The following is a 25,834-nucleotide window of genomic DNA, read 5'->3' as shown; positions in this document are numbered from 1 at the left end:
GCGCCAGGGTTGTTGAATAGCCAGCCATCTGTAACGTAAGGTTGGAAAGCGTCGTGAGGCGTATTGGAGGTGAGCAGTCGATAAGGATGGATTTCACTCGAAAGTGTTGCCGCAAGACAGGCTTTGTGCGTGATGGGACTTCTTGATATCGATTTGGTCATGCGGGCGGCCAGGGCGACCGTCAAGGCACGAGGGGCCCAGGACCCTGGCTGGGCGTGCGCTGAGACGTTTGGCTCGGTCGGCGGCCGACAATTGTTGTCTGAGAAGCACTCTGATCGTGTCCCACTCCGCCACATGACAACATGGAGTTTGCTTTGAATTGGGCATGATGCGGCCAACGCGAAAAGGGACGTCGAGCGTTGCCGCTGTCGCCGTTTGATCCTTGGTCAGCACTCGTTCTTCTCCGTTTCAGCGCAGCCCTACAGACTCAACACCAGGATGCCCAGTCGCGTGACGCGTCAAGATGGCTCTGAGACGGTGGAGATGCGGAAGTGAGAGAAAGAGGAAGTCGGCCGCTGGAAACAACCCCTGCTAGCTCTTGGCTTCTGACGCCACCATTGAGCGTGTCGGCGGGAAGGTGCTCACGACCTCGGATGCTTGCTTCTTCACACATTTTTATGCCCACGCCGCCCAAAGCTCTCTGCGAAGCTGCACACTTTCGGCCGCTGTCACCTTGATCCAGTGGAGAGTGGCCCCTCAGCCATTCATACCCCTGCCCAACGCCCGCCATTGCCAGGACTGCCCCGCAATTGCCTCGGTCGACCTTTGACGTATACACCGCAACGCGCCTGGACCGCCGGCTCCTTATATACTCTGCGCCCGCGCATGCAGAGCGCTCACGTGCATCCAAGCACACATCCTTCTCTTACGAGGCTCTGCGACTGCCTTTTACATCTTTGGCCCCACTCTGCGCTCGCCTTTGAACAGCCCCGCGTTGTTCTGAGCTCAGCTTCACACAAGCTTCGCTGATACACCAGCACGCGACCAACACAGCACACAGCACACAGCACACAGCACACAGCATACAGCACACACCACACACCACACACCACACCACACACCACTTGGACATGGCATCATCATCGTCAGCCGCCGCAGGGCTCCTCTCGCGCCAGTTGAAGCAGATGCAGAACGACAAGAGCATATCAGGAATCAGCTGTGGGCTGGTGGACAGCAACGTCTTCGAGTGGGAAGTGATGCTGATGATTGACGACGACACAAAGTTCTATGGAGGCACGAAACTTCACGAAACACCAGAGGCCGAATTTGACTGACAGGTCCCAGGTGGCTTCTTCCGCGCACGGCTCAACTTCCCCTCAGAATACCCGCTTCTACCGCCCAAGATGCGCTTTGAGACCCCCATCTTCCACCCCAACAGCAAGTTCTTCCTACGCCAAACATTCCGAGCCCTCCCATCTGACCCACCACCAGTCTACCAGAACGGCGAAGTTTGCATCTCTATCCTTCACCCACCCGAGGAAGACAAGTACGGCTACGAATCAGCAGCCGAGCGCTGGTCCCCGGTCCAGACCCCCGAGACGATCCTCCTCTCTGTCATATCGATGCTCTCGAGCCCGAACGACGAGTCACCTGCCAACGTAGAAGCTGCTGCGCTGTGGCGAGAAAACACACCCGAGTTCAAGAAGCGCGTGAGGAAGTGTGTACGAGATAGCTTGGAGTTTGAGTAGACTGGCTGTCTTTGAGGCATCTTCAGAGGGCTGTGACAAGAAGACTGGAGCTGCCGAGCAGGGACACGGATACTTGCGGCATTTCCGGTCAATTTGATCGTTTTAGGCGTGCATCGCAGGACTTCAGGCGTGGTTTGATTAGCGTACAATGCATCTACGATATCCTTCTACGTTGTGTCCTGCTGGAGGTGAACAAAATGACCATCGAGTGGCTTGGTAGATGATGGCAATGAATACACCGTTGCGCTCACGAGGTAAATCACTCTTCCATCCACGAGGGTAAAACGGCTATCAGACAACCAATGGCTTCCTGCGTCGTTGAGCGTTCAAATCGCATGACAAGGCCCACTCTTTCCTTTCGAACCGACCAAACCACTTCCTGGAATATCCAAATGCAAAGACTAACACATCATCCACGCACCGGCTTGAAACCCTTCCAGTTCCCGCGCAAGCACTCCGAACAACTGGTCGTACATCACGCGGACCAACATGAAGAGAACGAGCACGGGTACTGCCACTCCGGCACACATGAAAAGACCAGCCTTGTGGGTTTCGAAAAGGCCATGAAAGTCCCAGAACATCGAGACAAGAGCCCACGTTGCGCTAAGAGCGCATATCGAGACCAGAGAGAAGACGCTCGCAGCGTGGAGCGATGGTGGCGTAGGCACGCTGGACAATAACGGAGTCGCGGGTGAGAGGCCAGAGGAGTTGTTCCGAGACGAGCGGGCCGTGGTGGGTGGTTGCCCAGCCTCCATCTTGGTGATGGGACGGTCCCGTTCCACTGTGGGCGCTTTGTGTCTTCGTTGCGAGGGCACTGCAGTGGCTGGGTTGCGCGACAGTGGCTTTGCGCCATCTGCGGGTTTGGGGTCTTGGACGTGCTCAAGCGCCATTGTGGTTCAAGCGGCCGTCGACGAGAAAGCTGGTTCTACTGAGTTGAGCTGAGGAGACAGGGGACGCAGACTGCAGACAGATGTGACGAGGCGTGGCCGCGGACCAAAGTGATTCACGGTGAGCGCATTGGATATACGAGGCATGAGACTCCAACCTTGCCAATCCATGATCAAGCATTGGTCGCCTCCAAATTCTTCAGGGTTAAATGTAGAACGCTCCTGCCTTGTCAGGGCGCATAGTGGCGCAGTAGACGGGCTGACACTTGGGGGCCACCCTATAGTTGTGCTCCACCTAATTTTGTACCCACCGTTGAACGATAACCAAACGTTACCGCCGTCGTGAGCCCTCCAAGAACACAGCCGCTCAATCCAACACCATTTCCTGTCTTAAATTAGACTTCTTTCCCTCCCATCGACTCCCCCGCGTCCTCGCATCTCCTATTTGTCCCGTCACATCTCCTGCTCAAGTCTAGAAGAACTCTTGCCACAACTTCATTTACATTGGCCTTCTGTACATTGCGTCTCTATTTTAGTTACCATGGTTTGTAATTCCAGCATCTTGTGCACTCATTGCCGCATCTACCTTTCTTGCTTAGGCCTTCTCAGCTGCACTGCACTTCTTGTCCTGCGTCTCCTCGACCCACACTTTCCTACACCATCTGTCGTCTTCTTTGCCAGCGTGGACCTGTTGTTGGCGTATGGCTTCCAGACGTCTTCCAAGGTCCAATTTGCCATGTACTACGAAGCCGCTAAGGCTTATTGCGAGGCTTCACCGCGCGTCTGGCGGGCCTGTTCTGGATTCGGAATTGTACAGAGTTTAGCATCTAATACACTCTCATGAGGGACGATTCTAAAACCGTAACCACCGAAAATGTCGTCGGTTGGGTGGCTGTGGGCTTTGAGAAACTCATCATGGACGACATCATTCGTATCAGGGCCAAGGGGCGGGTAATGATCTTTCGTAACGGGGTAGGGTGTAGTATGTTGCGTCACCACCTTGACGGGCCAGACATGACTACAAGCGATTCTAGGTTGGGCCACAACACATTTTCGTTCTCGTTGCGTTGAAAAATTCCAATGTCGACTATACCTCGTAGTTCCAGTGTGCGCAAGTTGTGGGAGAATGTGCATAATGCAGCGCTGAAAGGATCACGCTTTGTTGAACCAATCAAGACAATCGCTCAGCTGCGGAATTGAAGGCTTTGTTCAGGGTGAGCATTTGCTTGAGTTCTTCGATTGTGAAATAGCTGTTGAAATGATCCACCAATTGTTGTGGAAGGAAATCCTTGGGGTTCGAGGGAAAAGAGGAACTGGTTCACAGAACTGTGGTCGTGAAATCAAGCACTTCGAGTTATGCACAAGTATTGAGACATCCAAAGGTCGTTAGGAGATCAACCTGCAACTAGCGCGGACGCTGGGACCAATTCATTGCTGTGCCTTGGGTGCAGGTAGAAATCTGAACGTGTGCAGAACAGCTCAGGGTACGCTTGTTTTGCTTCTATTTGTGAAAGCGGAGATGATGGAAAGTGCCGAGAGAATGTTCGGTCTGAAGCTGACCCGCCATATGGTGTATTGTACATCCAAAACCCCTAGAACCGAAAACGCCGTCATCATGGAGAAGCAGCGATGCTAAGCCGCCATGTTCTAGGGTATTCATTTGCGTACGCAAGAAAGAGGACAAAGCAAGTAGACATTAGAGAGATTGGCAAGGAACATGGTTTGGCGTTTCAGCCGAAGACGCTGAGGAAGGCCCACAGTCCTGCGCCGCAAAGGACTGGAATCGTCAGGTTGTCGTCCCAACCGAACAGGTCAAGCGCCTCGCTGCCGCTTGCGATGATGCCTGTCACCAACGACATGACACCAAGCGCGGTATACCCCGTAATGGAGCTCTGTGCAGCAGACAGGCCGAGTGATTGCTGCACTCGGGCTGGCAAGATAAGAGCGCCTTGGAAAGCAAAGGCGTTGTCGCCGTGGTTGAGCTCTGAATATAAGGGTCCCAGCCAGCCCCACCACAGGACAGCCGTGATGATTCCGGTCACACATGCCGCGATTGTACCAGCAAGGCTCTTGCCCTTTCTGACCTTGGGCGTCAAATGTCCCCAGAGACGACCAAACGTCGATGCTGCAGTGTCGCACCAGCTGAGCAACAAGATGCTCATTACCCCGACATCCTTGGGACAGAAGCGCATAACAATCCATGCGCCAAGGAGGTATGAGATGACACCGTTGTAACCATCCACTTCGGATTCACGCATCAGCGCGCCGAGACAGCGGATATAAAAGCGGTTGACCTGCCAGTAGCGGTGTCGGATTACGTCGGTGACGGCGACGGGGATCAGCATGGCGAGCAAGACGGGGTGGATCTGCGACAGCTGACGGCCGGTGCAGTAGAGGAAGATGGATACAAAGCCGATGGAGACGTGGAGGATCTTGCGGGGGATTTCATGGCGGTGGATCTAGCAATGTCAGCAAACGGGCTGGGGCTACAGCATGACATGGTGACGTACGAAAGACCGCCATTCCTGGTGGATGGGTATCAATCCGAGTGGACTTGGACTGCGGCTCATTTCCCTCCAGTAATTTTTGTTTGCAGCTGCTGGTGACAAATGTCCGTTGTTCGTTCCACTCGGCAAGGTGACGTCTTTCTTCAACCCGCCGTTCTGCTGCCTTCGGTACGTCAACCCGCTGACTTTCCTGCGCCCTATTCCTCCCTCGAGTGTGGGATCGCGGCTTCTCGTTCGCGCGCGCTTCTCAGGATCTGAGCCTGACGAATCCTCTTCTATAGGCTGGGGAGATTGTACTCTGCTTTTGCGCGCCGAAGCACGCGTCACAGGACCGAAGTAGCCATCTTTTCCACTGCCTGCCTCAGAAGGAGTGGGCGAAGGCGAGATGACGCGCGGGGTGTGCGGTATCTGATACTGCTTGGACGAGGCCATGACCGAATGCCAGCAGGTGGTGAAATATGGGAGCGGAGGCGTGCGGACGAGGCCGGATACGCTGGAGCGGGCCCTCGCACAAAAGGCAGCTACTTGAACGAGTAGTGGATTTCGACCAGGGTGAGCGTCTATTAAGACTGTGGGTGTCGTGGCTTCGACATTGGCGTCAGACGTAATCAGCAAGGCCAAGGTGGACGTGAATTCGTCCGGACTGCGCGCATCGTCTGAGAGAGCAGGAGATGCCACAATTTATGTGGGCGAAAGTAGCCAGCTTGCAGTCGTGGTGAAATAGGAAGAGACGTTGCGACACCGGTGACGCCTAGGTGGTCTTGCTACCACGCCTGGAAATTCAGCAGGGCTGCCGCAATCTTGTCGCGTGTATGCGCCTGCGCCTGCGCCTGCGCCTGCGCGGATCAGTGCCGCCGATGATATCAGCTTGCATGTAATTAAAGATACTCTGCTCATGACAACCAAGTGTTCCCCCCTACAGCGGCTCACAGCATTCCCTTCGTACGCAGGATGTTGGAAGCCTTCTCCAAGAAATCCTCCAAGGGCTTCAACACGTCTCGACATCATTGCAGACGGTCTGATGACGGCTGCGCACGTGAAGGCCGGTTGCACCTTCCCCAATGATCGACGTGTGGCGGCGCTCGCACCGCCACGGCGCTACCGGTACAGCTCAACTTTTCTGTCCGGGCTGAGTAAAAGTTTACCTTGCATTTTGCGCCAGCGCAACCACCACACTTCGCGCCTCACGCAATTTGGAGATGGCGCCCCAACCCAAAGTGGATCGCTCGTTTGGAGCCTTGACGCCTGCGCTCTCTGAATGGATTCTCGAGGCTGTGGACGCCATGGGCTTCGTAAAGACCACACCGGTGCAGCACGCCGCCATTCCCATGTTCATGAAGAACTCCGATGTTGTCGTCGAAGCTGTTACAGGAAGTGGAAAAACTCTTGCGTATGCCATGTCCCCTTTATCTCCATGGCAATGGTACGCTGACTTGAAGAAAGCTTTCTAATACCCATTATTGAGCGCCTACTTCGACTCGATGTGCCAATCAAGAAGCATCACGTGGGTGCTATCATCATTTCGCCAACACGGGAACTAGCAACCCAGATCCACACTGTCTTATGCTCGGTTCTCAAGTTCCATGCTCCGTCAGCTGCAGCACTCGAACCAGAGGACGAGGACAGCGACATGGAAGACGCAGATGCCCCGCCAAAACCAACGTTCCCTGCTGGGACCCTCAAAGTCGTGCCTCAGCTACTTCTTGGTGGTTCAGTCACACCTGCTCAAGACCTCAGCGCATTCTTGAAGAAGCAGACCAACGTCCTCATTGGCACACCTGGAAGATTACTCGAGCTGCTCTCTTCTCGACATGTTCATTGTTCATCGTCATTTGACGCCCTCGTCCTTGACGAGGCTGATCGCCTTCTAGATCTTGGTTTCAAGGACGATTTACAGAAGATCCTGTCACGACTTCCTAAGCAACGGCGAACAGGACTATTCAGTGCCAGTGTCAGTGAAGCCGTCGACCAACTTATCCGTGTAGGCCTACGCAACCCGGTCCGGATTGCTGTCAAAGTCAAAGCGAGGGCAGCCGAGAATGGTCAGATTGAGGATAAACGGACACCTGCCAGCTTACAAATGTCCTACCTTGTAACACCACCTTCGCACAAGCTCCCCGCTATCAAGCAGATTCTTGCCTTGGTGCAGCCACAGCCGCAGAAGACCATATTCTACTTGGCCACATGTTTTGCTGTCGACTACTTCCAGCATGTACTTCCAGAAGTACTCAAGGGCCACACCATCGTTCCACTCCACGGGAAACACCCTGACAAGGTCCGTCGAAAGAACTTCACCAAGTTTGTCGACAGCGTCACACCTTCGATCTTACTAACTACCGATGTCGCCGCTCGCGGGTTGGACATTCCTTCCGTAGATCTTGTCTTGCAGCTCGATCCTCCAAGTGATCCAAAGACCTTTATTCATCGTTGTGGTCGTGCCGGACGCGCAGGGCGGAAGGGTCTCGCTGTCACTTTCCTCACACCAGGCCTCGAGGAGGACTACGTCGAGTTTCTACGTGTGCGGCAAACTCCTGTTATGCCACTCATAAATCCAAGCATTGCCGTCACCCCAGAAGACATCGAGCAAACCACCAATGCGATCAGGAAGGTTGCCAAATCCGATCGTGCTATCTACGACAAGGCGCAACGCGGGTTTGTGTCCTGGGTTCGTGCGTACAGCAAGCACACCGCTAGCTCCATCTTTCGTGTCGAGGATCTGGATTGGACTGAGCTTGGAAATGCCTGGGGTCTGCTCCGACTTCCCCGCATGCCTGAAACGAAGAAGTGGGAGGGCGATAAGTCACTCGGTGTTGCGATGGACTTCGATGCTTTCGCGTACAAGGATAAGTTGCGCGAGCAACAGCGTCAGACTGAGCTCGCAGAGGCTACAGCTCAAGGTGGCACAGGCAAGAAATTCGTCAAGGAAAACAAGATTGCAAATGCCTGGACGCAGCAGAAAGAACACAAAGCCACCAAAGAGCTCAGGCGTGAGAAGAAGCTGTCGAAGCGTGAGCACGACCGTAGATCGAAGCTGACTGACGAAGAACGGAAGAAAGAAGAGGAACTAGACAAGATGATTGCACAGATGCGCGAGAAGGTGAAGCAGACAGAAGCTGCTGAGGAGGAAGATGAATTCAAGGGATTCGACGATTGAGAGGCAACGAATCTGGGAGCTGTCGAGCAATCGCTTCCTCGATCAGCAGGTCCAAATCTTGGTATAAACGCTCGTCCACCCTCAGCGGGGCCTGGTTGCTGCGACTATCCCTCGATCAAATGACTCACGATCCACGTAGAAGCCTTTGGCGACTGGCCAGAATCCACCACATCTTCGGATTGCCTTCATCCGCACAAGGGTCTACATCGTTCAGCTTGTAATGACCCCGGATTTTTCCCCAGTATTGCAGGCCTTGGGAGTAACATGGCGTAGGCCGCCCCACAAAGATCTGCATCACAACCAACATTAAGAACCGCTTCTTAGAGGAGGAGCTCTAGTGAATTGGCAACAACGGACACGAGATGAACATCTCAAGAATAGCCCGTTTTGGATGCGAGGAATCAGCTGTATCAAGACGAGGCCCTTTACACATTTGACTGTCAGCATCCAACACTTGTTCAATACTTTCATCTCTCAATCTTCAATTCTCCCCCACCGTCATGCGTTTCTCCACAACCAGCGCTTTGTCCACAACCCTGCCCTTTGCAGCGGCATGGCCCAACGTTATGGAGATGAACAGACAGATGCAGAAACGCGAGGAGCCACCACCACACGACCCTGTCTTCAAGTCCGGACGACAAATACTGGACTACCAGCTCTGGGTCTCGATGCTCAAGAACAGCTTGTCAGTGTGGGCGCTGGTAGTCGCCATGAATTTCAATCTCCTGGTGGAGGTGACATTCATGGGCAGTGCCCCGGTCTAAACGCTGCTGCCAACCACAACTTCATTCCTCGCAACGGTCTGCTCACCACGGCACAGACTGTTCAGGGTCTTGGTGATGCATACAACATGTCTCCCGGTCTTGCTCTGTTCCTTGCTGTTATGTTAACTGCACTGGCCAGAGACCCAGTCTCGAATCGCTGGTCAATTGGCGGAAAGTTCACACCTACCGTCCCTTTCATGTTTCAGGATAAATGGCGGATAAGCCCAGGCCACCCACCAAAATCACAATGGCAATTCCCTCAACAACACCATGAAAACAGATTAATTACAGCACAACTACACAGTATTTTTGGCTAAAATTTAGTTGCTCTGCCACGTACAACATCCCAGCATTTAATCAAGCGCCTAGGGTATTTTTTTATAGTCTTGTTGATCTTTTATAGATCTAAATCCGCCCACACCTTATAAAAACGTGCCATCCCCTTATTTTTTAAGTGACATGTTTAGCGATAAAACTTCTCCTTAAGTGGGGAGACCTAGGTCTCTATAATTAAGAGGTCTAGAGACTTAGAGTACCTAATAATATGCTCCTAGCTGTGTAAATGTATATAATTAAGGGTGCTTTTGTATGTGTAAGAGGAGTCCTTGTCTATGTACAACGTCTAATTGCCACCCTAATAGAGCAACTTACTCTTAAGCGCGGGGAGGATCTTCTTAATAAACACCCTTAACGTTATCTTGCTATTTAAGTAGTTAGTTTTATACAGCATACACTATGCAAAGTTGTATCCTAGCACACAAAAGAGATAGAACTTCTTCTTCTTCTTCTTTTAATCCTTAGTATCTTGCTTGTGATATAGATTATACTGCACGTTCTATAGCTTATTTCTTTTATTCTTGCCTCTCCTTCTTTTAAGCTTTCTCTTATGCCTAGGGCCAGTTTTCTAGTGTAGCTTATTACACCAGAGTACGTCCTTCCAGTGTTTACCCCTTAGCTAAGCCTGTAGCTGTACATTACACTACTGTACTCGCTCTACCTAACGCTTAGGTAGGTGCTCCTCCTTCTAAGCTGCTATGTGTTTGGTGATAGGGGCGATCTTATTAACACAGCGCCAGATAGTGATGCGTAAGTAGGCCTCCTTATTGTGCTTTGCAATAACACCTGCTTCTATCTGTATATCCTGCCAAGTCTCTGCCTTCTTCTTAAAAGCACAATTATTTAGGTAATTAATAATAGCGTGTGCGTTAGCGACTGTGAGCTCACAAGGACCACCTTAGGAGTCAGGTTAGTTGCTGTGATAGAGAGTCTGTAGCTCTTGGGAGTAGCACACTCGGCGGGCAGTAGTCTTAGGGACTCCTAGGGCTTTCTGAATATCTCTATATAAGCAAGGTATATAGTGCACGTTGCAGAAGTAGAGTATCCCTAGTATAGCAGAGCGTTGTAGGGTGTTTAGGTGTTTCTGGTTCTGTTTGTTAGGATAGTAGATTGGCAGCAGGGTACAGTTAAAATAACGCTAAAAATGCCTATAAACAGTAGAAGGCTTATCTGACATTGTGTACACTAAGTAGTAGAACAAAATAGAGCAAAATACGCCTGTAAACGTGGTATTGATTCAGTATGTTGATGTTGATGATGGGTGGGTGGCCTGGGCTTATCCGCCATTTATCCTGAAACATGAAAGCGTCCCTGTCTTCCCAGCAATGGGTATTGCTGGAACCCATGATCAGTACGAGGGAGATGCTTCTATCATCTAAGGTGATGCTTACCTCAACGGTGGCAACGTTGGTGTCTTCCAGATGCGATCCTGGGAGAACCTTTACAACTGCGCTGAGTCCTACACACTGGAAGACGTGGCTGCACAGTCCGACTATGTAACTCGCTGGTCAACCCTTAACGACTCCTACTACTTCTCAGCTCCCTTCTCCGGCATGGTTGCACCTGCTGCACACAATTTCGTCATCAACTTCATGTCAAACTACAGCGCCGAGAACCCTGGCGGCTTCCTTTCTCGCGACGTACTCAAGAGCTTTTTCGCCGTGACTGGCGAAGGTCCCGGCTCATTTGTGCACAACCGCGGTAAAGAGCGCATCCCAGACAACTGGTACGAGAGGCCTCTTGCCAACGCCTACAACATTTCAGAAGTCCTTGCCGATGATCAGGTCCCCGGCATCGTTCGCATCGGTCGAAACACCGTTACCACCAACTCCTTCGCTGGCGTCGATCTCCAGGATCTTACTAGTGGTGCTTTCAATGCTGCCGATTTTGCCAACGGTAACAAAGGCGCCTGCTTCTTGTTGCAAGCTTCCCTCGCCTGCCTTCCTGATATCTCCAACCCACTTTTATCTTTCTGTTAGCTCTGTACTTGGTTGGGCCATCCAGCAGCTCGGTCCGCTTAGCTCTAAGTTTGGTTGCCCACAGTTGGCTACTTTCGACAACCAGCTCTTCAATAAGTTCCCTGGTGCTAGCTACAAGGGTAGCGGTACGAGCGATTAGTGGTCGAAGAGGGTAAACTGAGAGTGGTGTCGCACTGCGCTTCGCTATGGTAATTAGATGATTTGATAACAGCTGGTCAAGCACGCAGTGCATCAGTACGAATAGTGTTTCTGTAGTATAATGGCTGCAAATATGTGCGCACCCACCCAAATTTGGAACGTTGATTCACCAACACAGACTATGAACGCGGGGGGGGTAGGTAATTGACTAGTTTTCCGTGGTTGTTGTCATGCATGCTGTCACCTGACCTGTTACTTTCACTGCCAACTGGCTATAGCTGGCCAGTTGGAACCTCTCGCTTGTGTATAACGTATTTTGATCTTAACGGTGCAAAGGTTCGTGCAAATCTGGGGTGGGTGCTTTTTTTTTTGCAGGCACCAATAATTTCATTCATGTTTCACATCTCGAACAAACAAAAGATTATACATCTCTGCTCGTCAACCATCCGTCTCCCAAACGAGCATCGTCTACAAACATTACCATTATGACTTACGTCTTTCTCAAAGAGCTCCTCTTGCACTCTATCCACACCTTTACCTACGTATGTCGGATCTGCCGTGTCACACTCGTGCGTCACCCCTATCTTCAACTCCACTCCAGCCACATTAGTGTTTCCTCACAGGTCTCGTAAACACTTACTCTCCCAACAATCACCTCCCCATATATTAGCCAACACATCACGCGGCCGACAGTCGCCATGCTTCTGCCTAGTCTCGGTCAAGACAGGTGAGGCAAAAAATCGAGCACTAGCAAACGAAACATGATGTGGAGGAGAAGAGCTATTACTCCTCATCTTCACACTCGAACCAAATTCGCGTAGTGACACCATATCTATCTTAGCTTATGGACAGGCCCGAGTCCCTGCTACAGTATCTTCACCTGACTCCTAGATCCTACTCGTGATGGCGGTACCGATTCGCGAGCCGATGTCGGCTATATCGCTGAGGCAGCTGTGGCAGTCCCCTCGGGTAAGGTCTAGTGTCCGTACGAGGTTTGTGGGGAAAGCGCAAAGGGATCCGCATTATCCCTGCTGATCGCCGCGCGGCCGACTAGCTGCAATTGACATGGTATGTGTAAACTTTACGAGTATAGATGGTGTGCATCCTGTAGAGTGGCTTGGGGTTTCGTGCAATTGGTGGGGCGGATCTGGGTTGTTTAGGGGGCTGTGGGTTGGCTTGGCCTGCAAGTATGCAAGCCGTGCGGATCGGCGGAAACAGGCAGTACGAACGTCCTCGTAGGATCTGCTGAGTAGTGCCGTGAGAGGATCAGCCAAAAGAAGAGTTCACTGACAGGATGATGCGACACTCTATATTTTCATACCTATTTTTATGGTTAATTTCTTGATGAGATCGAAACTTTGATTATCCTCTTACAACCTCAAATTCAAAGCTAATACCTTCCAATCCTGTTCCTCAACACTTGCGAAAAGTAAATATCATTTTCTGGACCAGCGTGAATCGCAATGTTTAAACCAGGAGGAATGCTGACAGAAGACATAATCTCGTTATCCGGCATGTCGATAATGACTGCCTCATTGTACGAGTCAAGATGCTGTATCGTGTTCCTTGTCGCAGTCGAGCACGAGTACCTTCCCTGCTTGTCAACTGTATTTTCGGTAGGGAAGGAAACAGGTAGTGGATCAGTGAATACGTCATTCTTTTCCGTCTTTGTGTCAAATCGAAAATTGCTGTTGGACAGGAAGCCGGTGAACCAGATGCAGTGGTTGTAAGTCTCGGCGCTCACCTCAACTATGCCCAAGCCGTCGAGAGGAAGAGGGTAGCGGGTGAATTGTTTAGTCTTGGCGTCGATTTTGGTAATTGCTTGTCCGAGCATCTCGGCGAGCCAGACATTGCCGTTGATCTTCGAGACGAAAACTCCAACTATACCATTCAGTGGATTAGGGAGAAGATATACTCCGTCAAAGGTTTCCGTGGAGTAGTCGAAGTGATACAGGGTACCTGCTGTGGTCAGGGTGTACCACATTTGTACTACGTCAGCTGAGCTCTCGGAAACGATGCAAGTAAGGAATGATTACTCCTGAACCACCGTTCCAGAGCTCGTTGAATGGTTGGATATTGCCCAAAAGCGGGATATTTGGCAACGGCGGAGTGAATACTTTCATGTTTCCATTAGATAGGTTGATTTTCAAGAATTGAGACCTGACGCCTGTTACAGCGTACAAATTGCCATCACTGCCTAGCTGGATGGCACAAGCAAACGCAACGCGCCCGGTCAATGGAAAGCTCTTATTGTGGTACAGCTGATCAGGGTTGTAAGGTAATTTGTAATTTGTGATCTTGCCACTCCCGATTCCCATTTTGGAAACAGTGTTGTCAAGAAAGTTTTGCGTCCATATGTTGCCATCTGTTCCGGTAGTGATATTACATGGGCCCTGCAATAGGTCCTGATACTCGTAGTACTTGAAGCATGCAGGACCTGAGTCCCCTTTAGATTAACGCTAGTTTAGAGACACTAAGGTGTTTAGACTTTACACGTAACGACGATTATTGATTAATGACAAATTAATATATAATAGGAGATAGAGCTTATAAAGTAAATAGAATTACTTACTAGTTATTACTGACTACCTATAAGATGTCACACGCTGGCAAATAACTCTCAGCCATTGGCATGTGGCAGTGTCCATCTCTAACCAGGTATGGTAATAAGTACTGTTCTACCCAGGTGCTCACTATCTAAGTGAGCACTGATATCTTTTTGAGGTTGCCTGGCATAGTGGGGCAGAGCCGTGGCCTAACATAAGAGAGATAATCTAGATTCTAGAATTTTATATTGCTAATAGCTCAAAATTAACCCCTCCAAGCTATGTTTTGCGTTAATCAATAAATACTTTTTCTATCTTGTCTTAAATTATTTTTCTACGTTAGAAAACAAATACTGTAACGCTAGTTTCCGTAATGAATGTAAGCTCTAATTTCTGTAATAAACATAAGCTTTACTTCAGCCTACTATAGGCGTTAGCTGCCCTAGCAATAGACTGGCAAATGGGTAGGGGTTGGGTTGCCGCTAGACCTGGGTTGGGTCGTGGTAGTAGGGATTGTGTCCGGACTCTTGTCCAACAAGATGTTAGGTTTTGGTACTGACTCAGCCTCCGGCATGTGGCAGTGTCCACCTCTGACCTGGTATGGCAAATAAGTACTGTTCTGGCCACAGGCTCACTATCTGAGTGAGCATTGATACCTTTTAAAGGTATGCCTGGCACAGTGGGTCAGAGCTGTGTCCTGACACAAGAGTCTTAATGGCTTGAATTGATCCGTGATGGCCCGTTCCCGGCCATAACCAGGTACTAGTGCTTATCGATCACCCATAGTACGTAGAAATTGCTCCCACACGGTAGCGATTCGTCTATCTTCTACCTGCAATACATCCTATCCCCTCTCAACATCTCGTCCCTTAGTCCTGTGACAACCCCCAAGCCTGACAGGTTGGGTCAGGTCAACCTTGCAGCCCCTAAATCTTCACGAGTATTGCTCGGATCTAGATTATTTATGAACGGTTGGAAGGCGCTTCTCTAGTTCTACAATTTTGCAGTATAAAGTTTTAGCACAACTGCTTTAGTTCAAGAGTTAGACGTTGATCTGACCCAGCCCCTACCGTGTCCGTGCGCGTGATGCACGCGTTTTACTAGTAAGAACACCAAAAAGTCAATGTCTTTAGAGATAGATATCTCTACTAATAGAGTAGATAAAAACTAGCTCTATATTAGTAAGTTGCTCTATTTTAAGCTCTCTAAAAGTTTATATGTAAGGTTCTAGTTGTAGGCAAAAGTATTTGCTTCACACTAGGAGAGATAGTGGAGGGATAGCAGTAGGTAGATTCAATGATTACAACACCAAGGCCGAATTCACGATGCCTTGTTACACTATAGTAGATTTTTTCTTATAAAAATCAGAAATAGCTAAACTAGATTTTTTTTTACTAGTAAAGGACTAACTCTAATATCTAGTTAAATCTTATAGAAAACAAAATATAGTATAGAAAACATAGATTTTTAAATTACTCTAATATTAGAAATATTCTAACGTATTCAACGGGTGAGTCGGCCACACGGGCGAGTCGGCCACTCTGCCAAGACCACACCAACATTCTACCCTATTATGGCTTATATTAGCCTATATTAGCATTATTTATAGTAGTACAGTATATAATATTATTTAGTAACACCTTCTTTAGGCTTTTTATATATGCGCGAGTTATACCCTATATTGTAGCACTTTTTACAGCGTCTTTAGGTTACCTTACCTTCTTTAACATATACTTGCTTCCTTGCCTTCTTACTATTACTACGCGCCCTAAACTTAGTTAGAGTAGTTAATTAAAGGCCTTCCTTAGCTGTTAGGACTCTCTCCTGCTGTAATTGCTTTCTTTTATACGATTTACGTCGCGTAGCAGCCTTATTTACTACTTAAAGCCTAGTAATCTCCCTTTAAGCTAATACTAGCTTATGCGCTACTATAGCTGCGCCTTTAGCAAGCTTTTTAAAGGCCTTAACTATTAAAGTTAGTAAGCTGCTTGCATGCCTTTAAATCCTCTCTTAAACTAGCGTTAATTGCGACCCTAATTGCAGGGTAGTGCTTAGGGTTTAGGACTGCTAGGGCTCATCTTCTATAGTAGGTAGCGGTAGGGTACGTAGGCGGACATTAAGACCTATTATAACCCGTTCTAGGTTAAAGGGGACTATTCTAGCGCCTTAGAAGCCTTCTTAGATATTGCTAGAAGTAAATGTCTCCTTATAGGCGTCTATAAAGCATAGTAGGAACTTAGTTTTAGTAATATAAGTAATATAGTTGTATATAAGATTTTTAGCTTAGTGCCTATATACCTTCTTTAGAGGGGCAAAATAACCTACATCTAGTAGTTATAAGAAGTAAGATAAGTGTAGAGGCATACACAGTGTAATAATGTTTACTTCCTTACAGTATTGTTAGAAGTTAAGGGAGTTGTGGCTCTTATAGCTATTAATAAGGAGCAGCTAGTGTACTCCTTAGGTGCGCGTCTTTGTATAGGCATTAAAGTGCTTTAACTAGTCTAGACTAAGCTTGTTAGTAGTCTATCTGTTCTTAGAGACTCTAATAACCCAGTTATAGGGCAGGTTGTCCTCTTTATACCAGGCAGAGAGGTAGTTACAGCCTTTAAAGATAATAAAGGGTAGAATAGCCTACCTTATGCTATTAATGCCCTATATAACCGTTGTCTACTCTTAATTGCCCTGCTGCACTGCCTTTAGCTGTCCTTAACGCTCTAAACCTGTAATAACTGCTCCTGTGGATATCTGGCCTATTATAAAGCCTGTCTTATTAAAGTTGTATGTGTTATTATCCTAGATGCTATACTTAGCTTTAACATTTACTATAAGCCTAAACTAGCCTTGTATAATCTCTAGATCCTTACAGAGGGCTCTCTTGTAGTTATACTTATAATTAAACTTTACTTTAAGGTTAGAGTAGCGCTTAACAAATATATTAGGCTAGTTTATGCTAACATAGCCTATATTACGCTTAGTACGCAAAGAATTAGCTATATTAGCTACAGCAGCTAGCTAAGGGGCAAATCCTTGTGTATCTAGCTTAAGAATGTACTTAGTAATTACATCCTCCTTAGTCTAATCTATATTCTGTTAACTTGGCGTACAATTAGCTTATGTAGGTTATTCTGTGTATTAATTGCGTAGTGTACTGTAAGGCGCGTTGTATATGGCTGCAGCGCGTTATATAGTAAGGTTTGCGTCTTGTTTAAGTGCCTAGAGCGCAAGCTGTATTACAGCCTCTTTTAAGGGCGTAGGTTTATGTTGTTGTTAAGTTATCGCGTTATAAGGTAGAATGTTGGTGTAGTCTTGGCAGAGTGGCCGACTCGCCTGTGTGGCCGACTCACCCGTTAAATACGTTAATAGATATCTTAGTTCTTTATATACACTGCTTACATAGGTTTCTAAGCTTAGATTTTCCCTTAATAACTACAATGTAGCCCTTCTAGTAAAATATAAGTAGTACATGTTTTATATTAGTAATTAATTACTACTATACTATAAGATCTTGTAATAATAGCTATTATAGGTGTCTGTAGAACCTTATCTCTATATAAGCGTCAAGGCGGTCACGCGCACGGACATGGTACACATCATCGGACTATTCCGGAAGCCTCTTACAAAGCGAAGGGCACAACGCACTCGAACGGGTTGACGTGCGACAGGTGGGTCAACAGCCAATGTGCCACGGTACCTGGTAGTCTGAACTCATTCACTGCTTGGTAACAGCACCATGACGTTGGTAGGGATGAGATTGAGGCACGAGGCTTGAATGGTGTTTCGAGTGTGAAGTGCCAACATTGCTTCTATGTCAAAAGCGAGTCAGGACTTCCTTAGTACACCCCAATCATGACGTTCTCCGGATACAAAACGCATGAAGCCAAGACCGGAAAGCTGCCAGGAGATTAACACGGGTAGATGTGTACCAGAAGACCCCTGCATCAACGCCCGTGCATGAAATACCTTTCACGTTTCGGCTTGCCCCGGTTTCGAGGCTGCAGGATTCATGAAACAATTATCCCAATCGGCCAATCAGATAAGATTGACTTTCCTATTCCAAACCCAAGTCCGTGTCCGAGGCTCAGCTGTCAACAGTACCATGCAATCGGTTCGGGCCGATGGAACGGTTCTCCAATATCGGTCAAACATACACCTGCCTAGAGTGCAGTCTTAGATCCTGGCGATACTGGAAAAAATGATAAAAAGACTGTGCCTGGACACCTATACGGTGCGAGAGATTAAAATCGGCCCACTTGCAGTGAAGGTAAAGCCCACACTCGGAACGGTACGAAATTCTCCCTTTCGACGCATCCGGAAGGAGCATACAAATCCGATTTCTTTAAGACAGACGAGCGGCCGCGCTTTTGAGCTCCTCAAGCAGGCACTTCTCACTCTCGTTTCTTCTCACCTCAGTCACTCTTTCACACTACCTCATCAAACATGCGCGTCTCAGCACTCGCCTTTGCGTCCGTAGCGCTAGCTGCACGACCCTTTCTCAACGAGCCTAACACAGGCATTGAGGACCAGCTCGGCTCTATCGTCCCCAATGGCACGCTTGCGCCTCTCGAGAACATTGTTGGCCTTCCCGACTTTGAATGGGCAGCCCGCAGGTACATGAACACCTCCTCATACACATACTACCGCAACGGTGCTGCTGGCGAGTGGTCGTACCGCAACAATCTTGAGGTCTTTACACGCCACCGTCTCCGACCCCGCGTCCTAAACGACATCACCAACGTTGCCGCTTCGCTGCCTACTACCCTGCTGGGTCACAATTTCTCGGCGCCTTTCTTTATCTCCCCATGCGCTCGCGGCGGCTACGCCCATCCTGACGGAGAGTTGAACTTCGTCAAGGGCGCTGCCGCTCGTGATATCCTGTACATGCCATCGCTCTACTCTTCCCAGAGTTTTGATGCCATCTATGCTGAGGCCGCCAACACCACCCAGCCTCTCTTCCAGCAGGTTTACCTCACCAACAACCTGACTGAGACCCAAGCGCTCTTCACCAAGATTGAGAAGACGGCCAAGGCCAAGGCCATCATTCTCACCGTCGACTCTCCAGGTGACGGCATTCGCCACCGCGCAGCCCGCTACGGTGTCGGCTCCGCGGACATCAACCTCAGTCTGCTGACCTGGGACTTGTACCGTCAGTTCTCGGAAATGACTTCCCTTCCCATCATTCCCAAGGGTATCCAGACTGTCGAAGACGCACAGGAGGCGATCAAGAACGGCGCCAAGGCTATCTTCCTCTCCAACCACGGTGGACGCCAACTTGACACTTCACCCTCGTCTCTCGAGATCGCGCTCGAGATCAACCGCGAGGACCCTGATCTGTTCAATCAGGTTGAGGTCTACGCTGACGGAGGCGTGAGGTATGGTTCTGATGTCCTCAAGCTTTTGGCTCTTGGCGTCAAAGCTGTCGGTCTGGGCAGGCCATTCATGTACAGCAATGTCTACGGAGCTGAGGGTGTCGAGAAGGCCATTGACATTCTGAAATACGAGCTTATCAACGATGCGGCGAACTTGGGTGTGGGTGACCTGAAGAAGATTGGTCCTCAGTATGTGGACTTCAAGAACAGCATCAACAACTGGTACAGCTAGGTGACACAAAAAGTTATGGGAGGCAAAATTTCGATGCAAGATACCAATATGTAAATTTGTGAGCGAGTATGGTTTCGGTTTTCATATTTATAGTTTCAGGTCCTTCGACTCAATCCAGCACATTGACATCCCTCTATGGTATTCTTTCCATTTGCTGTGCTAGTCCGATAGCCCTCCAGTCCCCTAACTAAGCGGACAGTGCGTTACCTGCCCGAACTCTAAGCAGACACAGTACCCCTCATGAACATTCAAGGGAAGGCATGATCAAGCTTGTACGCACTCCCGGCCTTCCCAGTCTCCTCTGTCGGCGATACAGATGGTCCGCCTTGCTGCCCTTGCACATCAATGCTCGCATTCGCACAGCGTCACATACACTGTGGACAACAAAAAAGCAAAACTTGGAAGAAAGATCTCCTAATAACTTTGCAAGCTATCCAACGCCTCGAAACTCTCGAACCCCCTCCACACTGTGCTTCCCCCCTTCCCGCAGTACCGTTCCTTTCCTCCGTCTCCATCTCAATCAAATAAACTGCATCCGAACATGGCTTCGTCGTCACTGTCCAGTCCAACACAGATATCAATCTCGTCGTCTCCAGCATCACCGTCTCCCAGTGCACCATCGCAGTGCATGTGTTGGGCGGTGTCACCTCCGGCCTTAGGGCCGGAAGTGGCGACTGTGGTGAGGATATCCTTGACGTCCTTATTTTGGAGGGCGTTTGCAAAGAGAGTGGTCCAGATAGGCTCGATGCTCTCGATACCGGCGACTTTGAGGAGGGCCTGGAGCTTCTCGGGTGTGATGGCAAGGTTGTCGTCGGCCAGTATGAGAGCTGCGAAAGCGACGGCTTGCTCGGGGTTGATGTTGGTGGTAGCAGGCGTGTTGGCGTTGGTCTTGGCTGAGGCGGTAGACATTGATATTGCTGTTGCTGTTGCTGTTGCTGAACGATAGGGCTGCTGAGTGTTCTGGATTGATATAGAATGGCAAATTAAGTAAGTATGCGCAGACTTCTGTTGCCGAATTTCTTCCAGTCTTGACCTCTAGAACTTTGGCGATGGTGGTCAATGATGCTTGGCTTCGGAAAAGGAGATAGGAATCGAACTCGAACTCGAGCTCGGAATCGATGTTGAAGCGGAAAGAGCGATTCGGCAAGCTTTATGGCAATACCAATCGCGCTGGACGTCGGTACCATGTCACTTGACAGTGTTGTGGATATCAATGTTCTTGACTCAAAGAAAAGGGCGGCGTCTGCCTGAATCCTACGGTTCACTCTGATGAGTCACAAGCATACCAGCAAGAAGACTGGAACCTGGGTCAATAGTAGCTGGAAGCCAAGGGTTAAAGGTCAAGGACCACTAGGACAGTCTCGAATACATATGGTGATGTCTCTTGGATGAGTCCATGAGTGCATCACAGTGGTCCAGAGTGAAGAACCGAAGAAACAAGCCACGGCGGTGACTGTATTATGACAACCTCATCGGCTTGGTTACGAGCGATCAACAAACGCTTTGGAGGAAAAAGGACATGTGCGTGCTTTTGTACGATGCGAGTTTAAGACTGTGTGAAAGAGGAGGTTCTGTTTAGTTCACGCAGCCATCATCACCAAGCATTACGTGGTTCCGGATGTGCAAGGGCACAAAGATGTGTATCTCGACATACAACGTCTGTGTAAAGTCGTGCGATTTTAGCACGAGACACGTTCAAGCGGGAGTGTCCAATTCGAAGATGCTGACTGTCGCCTGCACAAGTGGAAACTGTGTCAGCAAAGAATACGTAAAGGCAGAAGTGACGGTAGGGCTTCCAACGATACGCGTTCCTGACAGGGCAAGCGCTACCCAACACCGTTCTTAGATCAATAAGAGGTAGAAAATGAGGTCGAAGTGCAGAGCCGCTTCCGAAAGGGCGGTCGCAACTACCGTTCGCCCCGCGATCCGCCCCGCATCATGCACGACATCTAGCGCCCCAGCCAACCACAGTGCGTGATACAGTCAGCTTGGTGGCGTGCAGCGTGTTATCCCGAGGCAATGGCGACTTGCTTTGCGAGTCATATTAGGCGGCTGTGTCTGTTACCACGATTGTTCCTTCCGACATCGATTCACTCACTGAACCCTTATTACTCACACTGAGCTTCAAAACAATCAGGTCCACATCATGTCGCCTCCATCAGCAATCGAGCCCCAGCATGGCAGCGAAACGAAGCCGAGCAATGCTGCTCCTCTCGAGCCAGGTCTGAACGAAAAGGAATCTAAGATGAAGGCCATTCAGATCCCCAGCCCACCCAAGTTCGACGATCCATACAAGGAGCGAGCCTACCTCAAGGGGAGACTGGCTGCTGCCTTCCGTATTTTCGGCAAGTATGGATATGACGAGGGCGTTGCTGGACACATTACCCTGCGTGTAGGTCTTCCTGACGTGTGCCAGAACGGAACGTGGATGCTGACGTTTGCCAGGACCCAGTCAACCCTACGACATTTTGGGTGAACCCCTTTGGTGTCGCCTTCAGCTTGATCAAAGCATCCGACCTAATCCTTGTAAACCACGAAGGTGAGGTTATCGATGGTGGTCCATGCCGATTGCTTAATTCGGCGGCGTATATGATCCATGCAGCGATCCATGCGGCACGCCCTGATGTCCTCGCAGCAGCCCATAGCCATTCGATCTATGGTCGTGCCTTCTGCTCGCTCGGCCGTAAACTCGACACCATCACACAGGACTCGTGTGCGTTTCACAACGACCACGTACTGTACGAGAGCTTCAATGGTATTGTGCTGGCTGAAGAGGAGGGCAAGAACATTGCGCGGGCGCTCGGCGACAAAAAGGCAGCATTGTTGATCAACCACGGCCTGTTGACGGTTGGGAAGTCGGTTGAGGAGGCGGTCTTCTGGTTCGTATCGCTGGACAAGTGCTGCCAGGCGCAGATGCTGGCAGACGCTGCGGCGGGTGGGCGAGGTGGAGAGACGGTCAAGATTGGCGAGGAAGAGGCCGTCTTCACATACAAGAGTGTGGGCTCGCCGCGCGCTGGCTGGTTCAGTGCGAAGCCGCTGTTCGACGTGATCCACAAAGAGACAGGCGGAGATTATCTTGAATGAAGAGCAACTGTTCTGTTTGTAGCTGTCCAATGCCTTTTCTCATGAGATCAGGTCGTCAGCTCTTCCTACCTGAGGATGCGGATCCTGCTCGATGCAAAAACTAGTTAATTACGGGAAAACTTCCCCCGAAACAGTGATGCAGCCAAGACCTACCGTGGTGCGACTAGGGTGTTTGTTGTGCCTGTTTCAAACTGGAAAATACAAACATGGTTGAGATCTTGATGATGCCAGACTCGTGATATCCGCGAGAGAAGCTGAACGACCGCAGGGTCCAGGAGAGGAGAAGAAAAACATCACATGCTTGCGTACCAAGCCTTTGAGCTTTGATTCTAGCCCCACCTGCACGAGGTGCAGGTTGCTCGCTCCGACTGCGGGCGGACGAACACAGCGACTTCCCTTGCGGCCACGTGCATGAAGAACGCGCCGAGAGGCTTTGCGGCTTGTTAGGATATCTGAGGGGTAGTTGCACCACTTTGTCAGGTCACGAAGGTCGCGCGGCAGTGTTACCACCCCTCACCAAGAGGAGCTTAATTGAAGGTCCGCCATGGTGTCATAGCTGCAACGCAAACAATCTCGCGGCAGCTTCTTACCTGTCCGCACTTGACACGCTGCGGCCTGCCACATCGTCTGTTTGTAGATTTACGAAAGGGAGGTTTGCTTGTTTCATCACAATCGTTGCTGGTGTTGTAAGGGTCCAACGTCGCCAGCCTCGTTGCTCGAATAGCTCCAACTAGCCTAACTTACCGCGCTCCGCAGCCATGGCCAAGGGTCCTGCGACCGTTTTCATTGCTAGGTACGTTCCCCAGATCCTTTGCGACAGGCCATTCTCCTCAAGGCAAAGCTGATCATTGTCACAGACACGCTGCTCGTCTCGACGCCTCGGACAAGTCGTGGCACCTTACATCACCGACGCCCTACGATCCGCCTCTCACGTACGGCGGCTGGTCACAGGCCAAATCACTCGGCCTGCGCATAGCAGCTCTACTACACCAACAAGACCATGATGAGGCTGAGGCGGCCCGGCATGGAGCGAATGCGGACCTGGCGCATCTTGAGTTCAGCGCGCTGGACACCCCGAAGGCGCACCCGACTCGGCCGAAGAAGAAGAAGCGCAAGATCGTCATACACTCGAGCCCCTTCTTGAGATGTGTTCAAACGAGTACGGCAGTCGCGGCAGGCATATCGCAGTACAAACCGGAGACGACTCCAAAGCTACGGGTGCCGGGACCGTCCAAGGAAAGGAGCGGCGTACTGGCAAGCTCTCCGTTGGCAAAGTCATCGTCATCGAGGTCACCACGTTCCCGATCGCCCTCGGTCCAGCCCACGTACCTTGACCCGTTGGTAGATCCACACCTTGAAGTCTACTCGAAGCTACGCAAGGGCGAGGAGAGGATTCTCTTGCGCATCGATGCCTTTCTCGGAGAATGGCTGTCGCCCGATTACTACGAAGACATTACACCACCCCCAAACTCCACACTGATGGTTGCAGGCGCCAAGGCGGATTTGTTGCGGAGAGGAGACAACTTGCAGGCCCAGCCGGACGCAAACAGCAGCAGAGGCCACTTTCCTGGTGGTTGGGGAGGAGGAGGCAAGACTGCGGCTGCAGCAACTCCGGCTCGATCAAGTATCGACAACGGAGCGTTTCCCAGTATGAGCAGCCTTGCGCAGAACCTACCACCGGCTAGGGACCGTGCAGGCAGTCTAAGCAGTGGAGCAGTCCAAGCACCGAAACCAAGAGGCGGCTTTCTTTCGCTCAACCCACAAACACGTCACATGGTCAAGAAGAACTACAACTCGCCCGCCCCTTCGTACTCAGTTTCGCCCTCCGACCCTATACCGAGAGGATATGTTGCGCATGCAAGAGAAGCATGTGTCACAGTCGATTTTCAGTGGGATAGCATGCGGCCACCGCAAGAATGGGGCGATGGCGGCGAATATGGCGACGAGTGGAGTGCTATGCACAAGCGGTTTCGCAAAGGATTGACTGGTATGATGCAATGGTACAGGGAGCATGGGGCGAAAGCTCCAAAGGACCAGTTTCCAGGCTTTACCTTCTCAGACCGACCAAAAGCTTCAGAAGAGCTGAGGCCATCTGCTCCTCAAGTTACGAACTTTGCAGTCAACCCTCTTCCACTGCTGAACGGAAAGGCAGAGGACGAAGAGGAGGAACTCGTACTCGTTCTTATTACCCATGGCGCAGGATGTAACGCTCTGCTTGGAGCTATTCAAAACCAGCCAGTTCTCATTGACGTTGGCCTTGCTTCTCTGTCCATGGCAGTGCGCCGGGAACACTCACGAGAGTCTTCTGTTCCTACTGCTTTTGAGCGGCGACCATCAGTGGCGGACCCTGGCATGTCAGAGACATACGAGATGAAGCTCCTCGCATCAGTGGATCACCTTCGACCTGGCACAAACCCAGCGGCACTCTCACAGCCTGAATCGGCAGCTCAGTCGCCCGCAGCTCACGCCAGCCCAACCACTGGAAACTACAGAAGGCGATTCACTGGAGGCTCATCTGGAATGAGTACTCCCAGTGATTCTCCCTTTGCTCTTGACGCCTCTTACAGAAGCTGGCTTGGTAATGCCAATGGTGTGCGAAGAACAGCAAGCTCAGGCTCGAACTCGCGATATACCCCGAGTAATCTTAACGACAGTGGAGTGTCTTCGCCGTCAACCGGCTTGTGGTCCAGCCCTCGCATAGGTGCGTCAGACACAGCCAGTGACGGTAGAGCAAGCCCGGGCGCCGACATGGTTCTCAACTTTGCAAACCAGCAACCGGCGCCGAAGCCAAGAATATCGAGTATTGCAACCAGTCAACCTGTCACAAAACCTGCGGTCGAGACAAAAAACGAGCTGACAAGGTTAACGACCAATGAAGAACGGGAATCCGGAGACTCGATTGCACCATTGCCAACACCAAGCACTCTCAACCGAACGAATAGCACATCCAAACCTGCCGGCAGCGGTCTTTGGGGAGCAAAACCTCAGGCCAGCGCTCATCAAGGTCTTTGGGGCCCACCGAAGCTCGCTGGCGTGACTGAACGTGAGAGTGGACCTAAGAGGAGGTGGACCATTACAGAGCATAACCAGTAACTAGTATGCGTAATCAGATGGGTACGGGGCAGGGGTTGCTTTTCAGCGCGCAGCTGC

The 25,834-nt window shown here is 50.3% G+C and overlaps 11 protein-coding genes across 11 annotated transcripts, besides 13 other annotated features; 7 read left to right on the top strand and 4 right to left on the bottom strand.

Annotated features, from left to right (window-relative positions):
* Positions 1-987: 987 nt before the first annotated feature.
* Positions 988-1,054: a tandem repeat.
* Positions 1,055-1,070: 16 nt separating this feature from the next.
* Positions 1,071-1,688, top strand: EKO05_0005733 (E2 ubiquitin-conjugating enzyme; the record flags this gene model as incomplete). The annotated part of the gene is made up of 2 exons (XM_059636659.1): positions 1,071-1,233; positions 1,285-1,688. The coding sequence occupies 2 exons, from the start codon at positions 1,071-1,073 to the stop codon at positions 1,686-1,688; spliced, it is 567 nt and encodes a 188-aa protein (XP_059492642.1).
* A 401-nt stretch (positions 1,689-2,089) lies between these two features.
* EKO05_0005732 (uncharacterized protein) lies at positions 2,090-2,578 on the bottom strand (the record flags this gene model as incomplete). Its single annotated transcript, XM_038945818.1, has 1 exon — positions 2,090-2,578. One exon carries the CDS (start codon positions 2,576-2,578, stop codon positions 2,090-2,092), a length of 489 nt encoding a protein of 162 aa, XP_038798750.1.
* Positions 2,579-4,305: 1,727 nt separating this feature from the next.
* EKO05_0005731 (Diacylglycerol kinase (CTP)) lies at positions 4,306-5,514 on the bottom strand (the record flags this gene model as incomplete). Its single annotated transcript, XM_038939892.1, has 2 exons — positions 4,306-5,034; positions 5,086-5,514. The coding sequence occupies 2 exons, from the start codon at positions 5,512-5,514 to the stop codon at positions 4,306-4,308; spliced, it is 1,158 nt and encodes a 385-aa protein (XP_038798749.1).
* A 381-nt stretch (positions 5,515-5,895) lies between these two features.
* Positions 5,896-5,924: a tandem repeat.
* Positions 5,925-6,281: 357 nt separating this feature from the next.
* EKO05_0005730 (RNA helicase) lies at positions 6,282-8,236 on the top strand (the record flags this gene model as incomplete). The annotated part of the gene is made up of 2 exons (XM_038939904.1): positions 6,282-6,472; positions 6,526-8,236. The coding sequence occupies 2 exons, from the start codon at positions 6,282-6,284 to the stop codon at positions 8,234-8,236; spliced, it is 1,902 nt and encodes a 633-aa protein (XP_038798748.1).
* A 391-nt stretch (positions 8,237-8,627) lies between these two features.
* EKO05_0005729 (Unspecific peroxygenase) lies at positions 8,628-9,317 on the top strand (the record flags this gene model as incomplete). Its single annotated transcript, XM_038945817.2, has 1 exon — positions 8,628-9,317. The coding sequence occupies one exon, from the start codon at positions 8,628-8,630 to the stop codon at positions 9,315-9,317; it is 690 nt and encodes a 229-aa protein (XP_038798747.2).
* Positions 9,318-9,772: 455 nt separating this feature from the next.
* Positions 9,773-9,790: a tandem repeat.
* A 967-nt stretch (positions 9,791-10,757) lies between these two features.
* On the top strand, positions 10,758-11,315 carry EKO05_0005728 (Unspecific peroxygenase; the record flags this gene model as incomplete). Its single annotated transcript, XM_038945816.1, has 1 exon — positions 10,758-11,315. One exon carries the CDS (start codon positions 10,758-10,760, stop codon positions 11,313-11,315), a length of 558 nt encoding a protein of 185 aa, XP_038798746.1.
* A 1,528-nt stretch (positions 11,316-12,843) lies between these two features.
* On the bottom strand, positions 12,844-13,437 carry EKO05_0005727 (uncharacterized protein; the record flags this gene model as incomplete). The annotated part of the gene is made up of 1 exon (XM_038945815.1): positions 12,844-13,437. One exon carries the CDS (start codon positions 13,435-13,437, stop codon positions 12,844-12,846), a length of 594 nt encoding a protein of 197 aa, XP_038798745.1.
* A 465-nt stretch (positions 13,438-13,902) lies between these two features.
* Positions 13,903-14,047: a mobile genetic element.
* Positions 14,048-14,069: 22 nt separating this feature from the next.
* Positions 14,070-14,210: a dispersed repeat.
* A 3-nt stretch (positions 14,211-14,213) lies between these two features.
* Positions 14,214-14,392: a mobile genetic element.
* Positions 14,393-14,561: 169 nt separating this feature from the next.
* Positions 14,562-14,698: a dispersed repeat.
* Positions 14,699-14,931: 233 nt separating this feature from the next.
* Positions 14,932-15,069: a dispersed repeat.
* A 419-nt stretch (positions 15,070-15,488) lies between these two features.
* Positions 15,489-17,361: a mobile genetic element.
* Positions 16,877-16,908: a tandem repeat.
* Positions 17,362-17,423: 62 nt separating the features above from the next.
* Positions 17,424-17,571: a mobile genetic element.
* Positions 17,572-18,439: 868 nt separating this feature from the next.
* EKO05_0005726 (L-lactate dehydrogenase (cytochrome)) lies at positions 18,440-19,600 on the top strand (the record flags this gene model as incomplete). The annotated part of the gene is made up of 1 exon (XM_038945814.1): positions 18,440-19,600. One exon carries the CDS (start codon positions 18,440-18,442, stop codon positions 19,598-19,600), a length of 1,161 nt encoding a protein of 386 aa, XP_038798744.1.
* A 516-nt stretch (positions 19,601-20,116) lies between these two features.
* On the bottom strand, positions 20,117-20,509 carry EKO05_0005725 (Phosphatidylserine decarboxylase; the record flags this gene model as incomplete). Its single annotated transcript, XM_038945813.1, has 1 exon — positions 20,117-20,509. The coding sequence occupies one exon, from the start codon at positions 20,507-20,509 to the stop codon at positions 20,117-20,119; it is 393 nt and encodes a 130-aa protein (XP_038798743.1).
* Positions 20,453-20,538: a tandem repeat.
* Positions 20,539-20,672: 134 nt separating this feature from the next.
* Positions 20,673-20,718: a tandem repeat.
* A 1,028-nt stretch (positions 20,719-21,746) lies between these two features.
* On the top strand, positions 21,747-22,684 carry EKO05_0005724 (uncharacterized protein; the record flags this gene model as incomplete). Its single annotated transcript, XM_038939600.1, has 2 exons — positions 21,747-21,992; positions 22,046-22,684. 2 exons carry the CDS (start codon positions 21,747-21,749, stop codon positions 22,682-22,684), a joined length of 885 nt encoding a protein of 294 aa, XP_038798742.1.
* Positions 22,685-23,442: 758 nt separating this feature from the next.
* On the top strand, positions 23,443-25,777 carry EKO05_0005723 (uncharacterized protein; the record flags this gene model as incomplete). The annotated part of the gene is made up of 2 exons (XM_038939833.1): positions 23,443-23,477; positions 23,542-25,777. The coding sequence occupies 2 exons, from the start codon at positions 23,443-23,445 to the stop codon at positions 25,775-25,777; spliced, it is 2,271 nt and encodes a 756-aa protein (XP_038798741.1).
* Between the last annotated feature and the right edge of the window lie 57 nt (positions 25,778-25,834).

The sequence above is a fragment of the Ascochyta rabiei genome, chromosome 9, assembly GCF_004011695.2.
Source record: "Ascochyta rabiei chromosome 9, complete sequence".
NCBI lineage: Eukaryota > Fungi > Ascomycota > Dothideomycetes > Pleosporales > Didymellaceae > Ascochyta > Ascochyta rabiei.
Note: the sequence above shows the minus strand (reverse complement) of the source record. Positions and strands in the feature narration are given on the sequence as shown.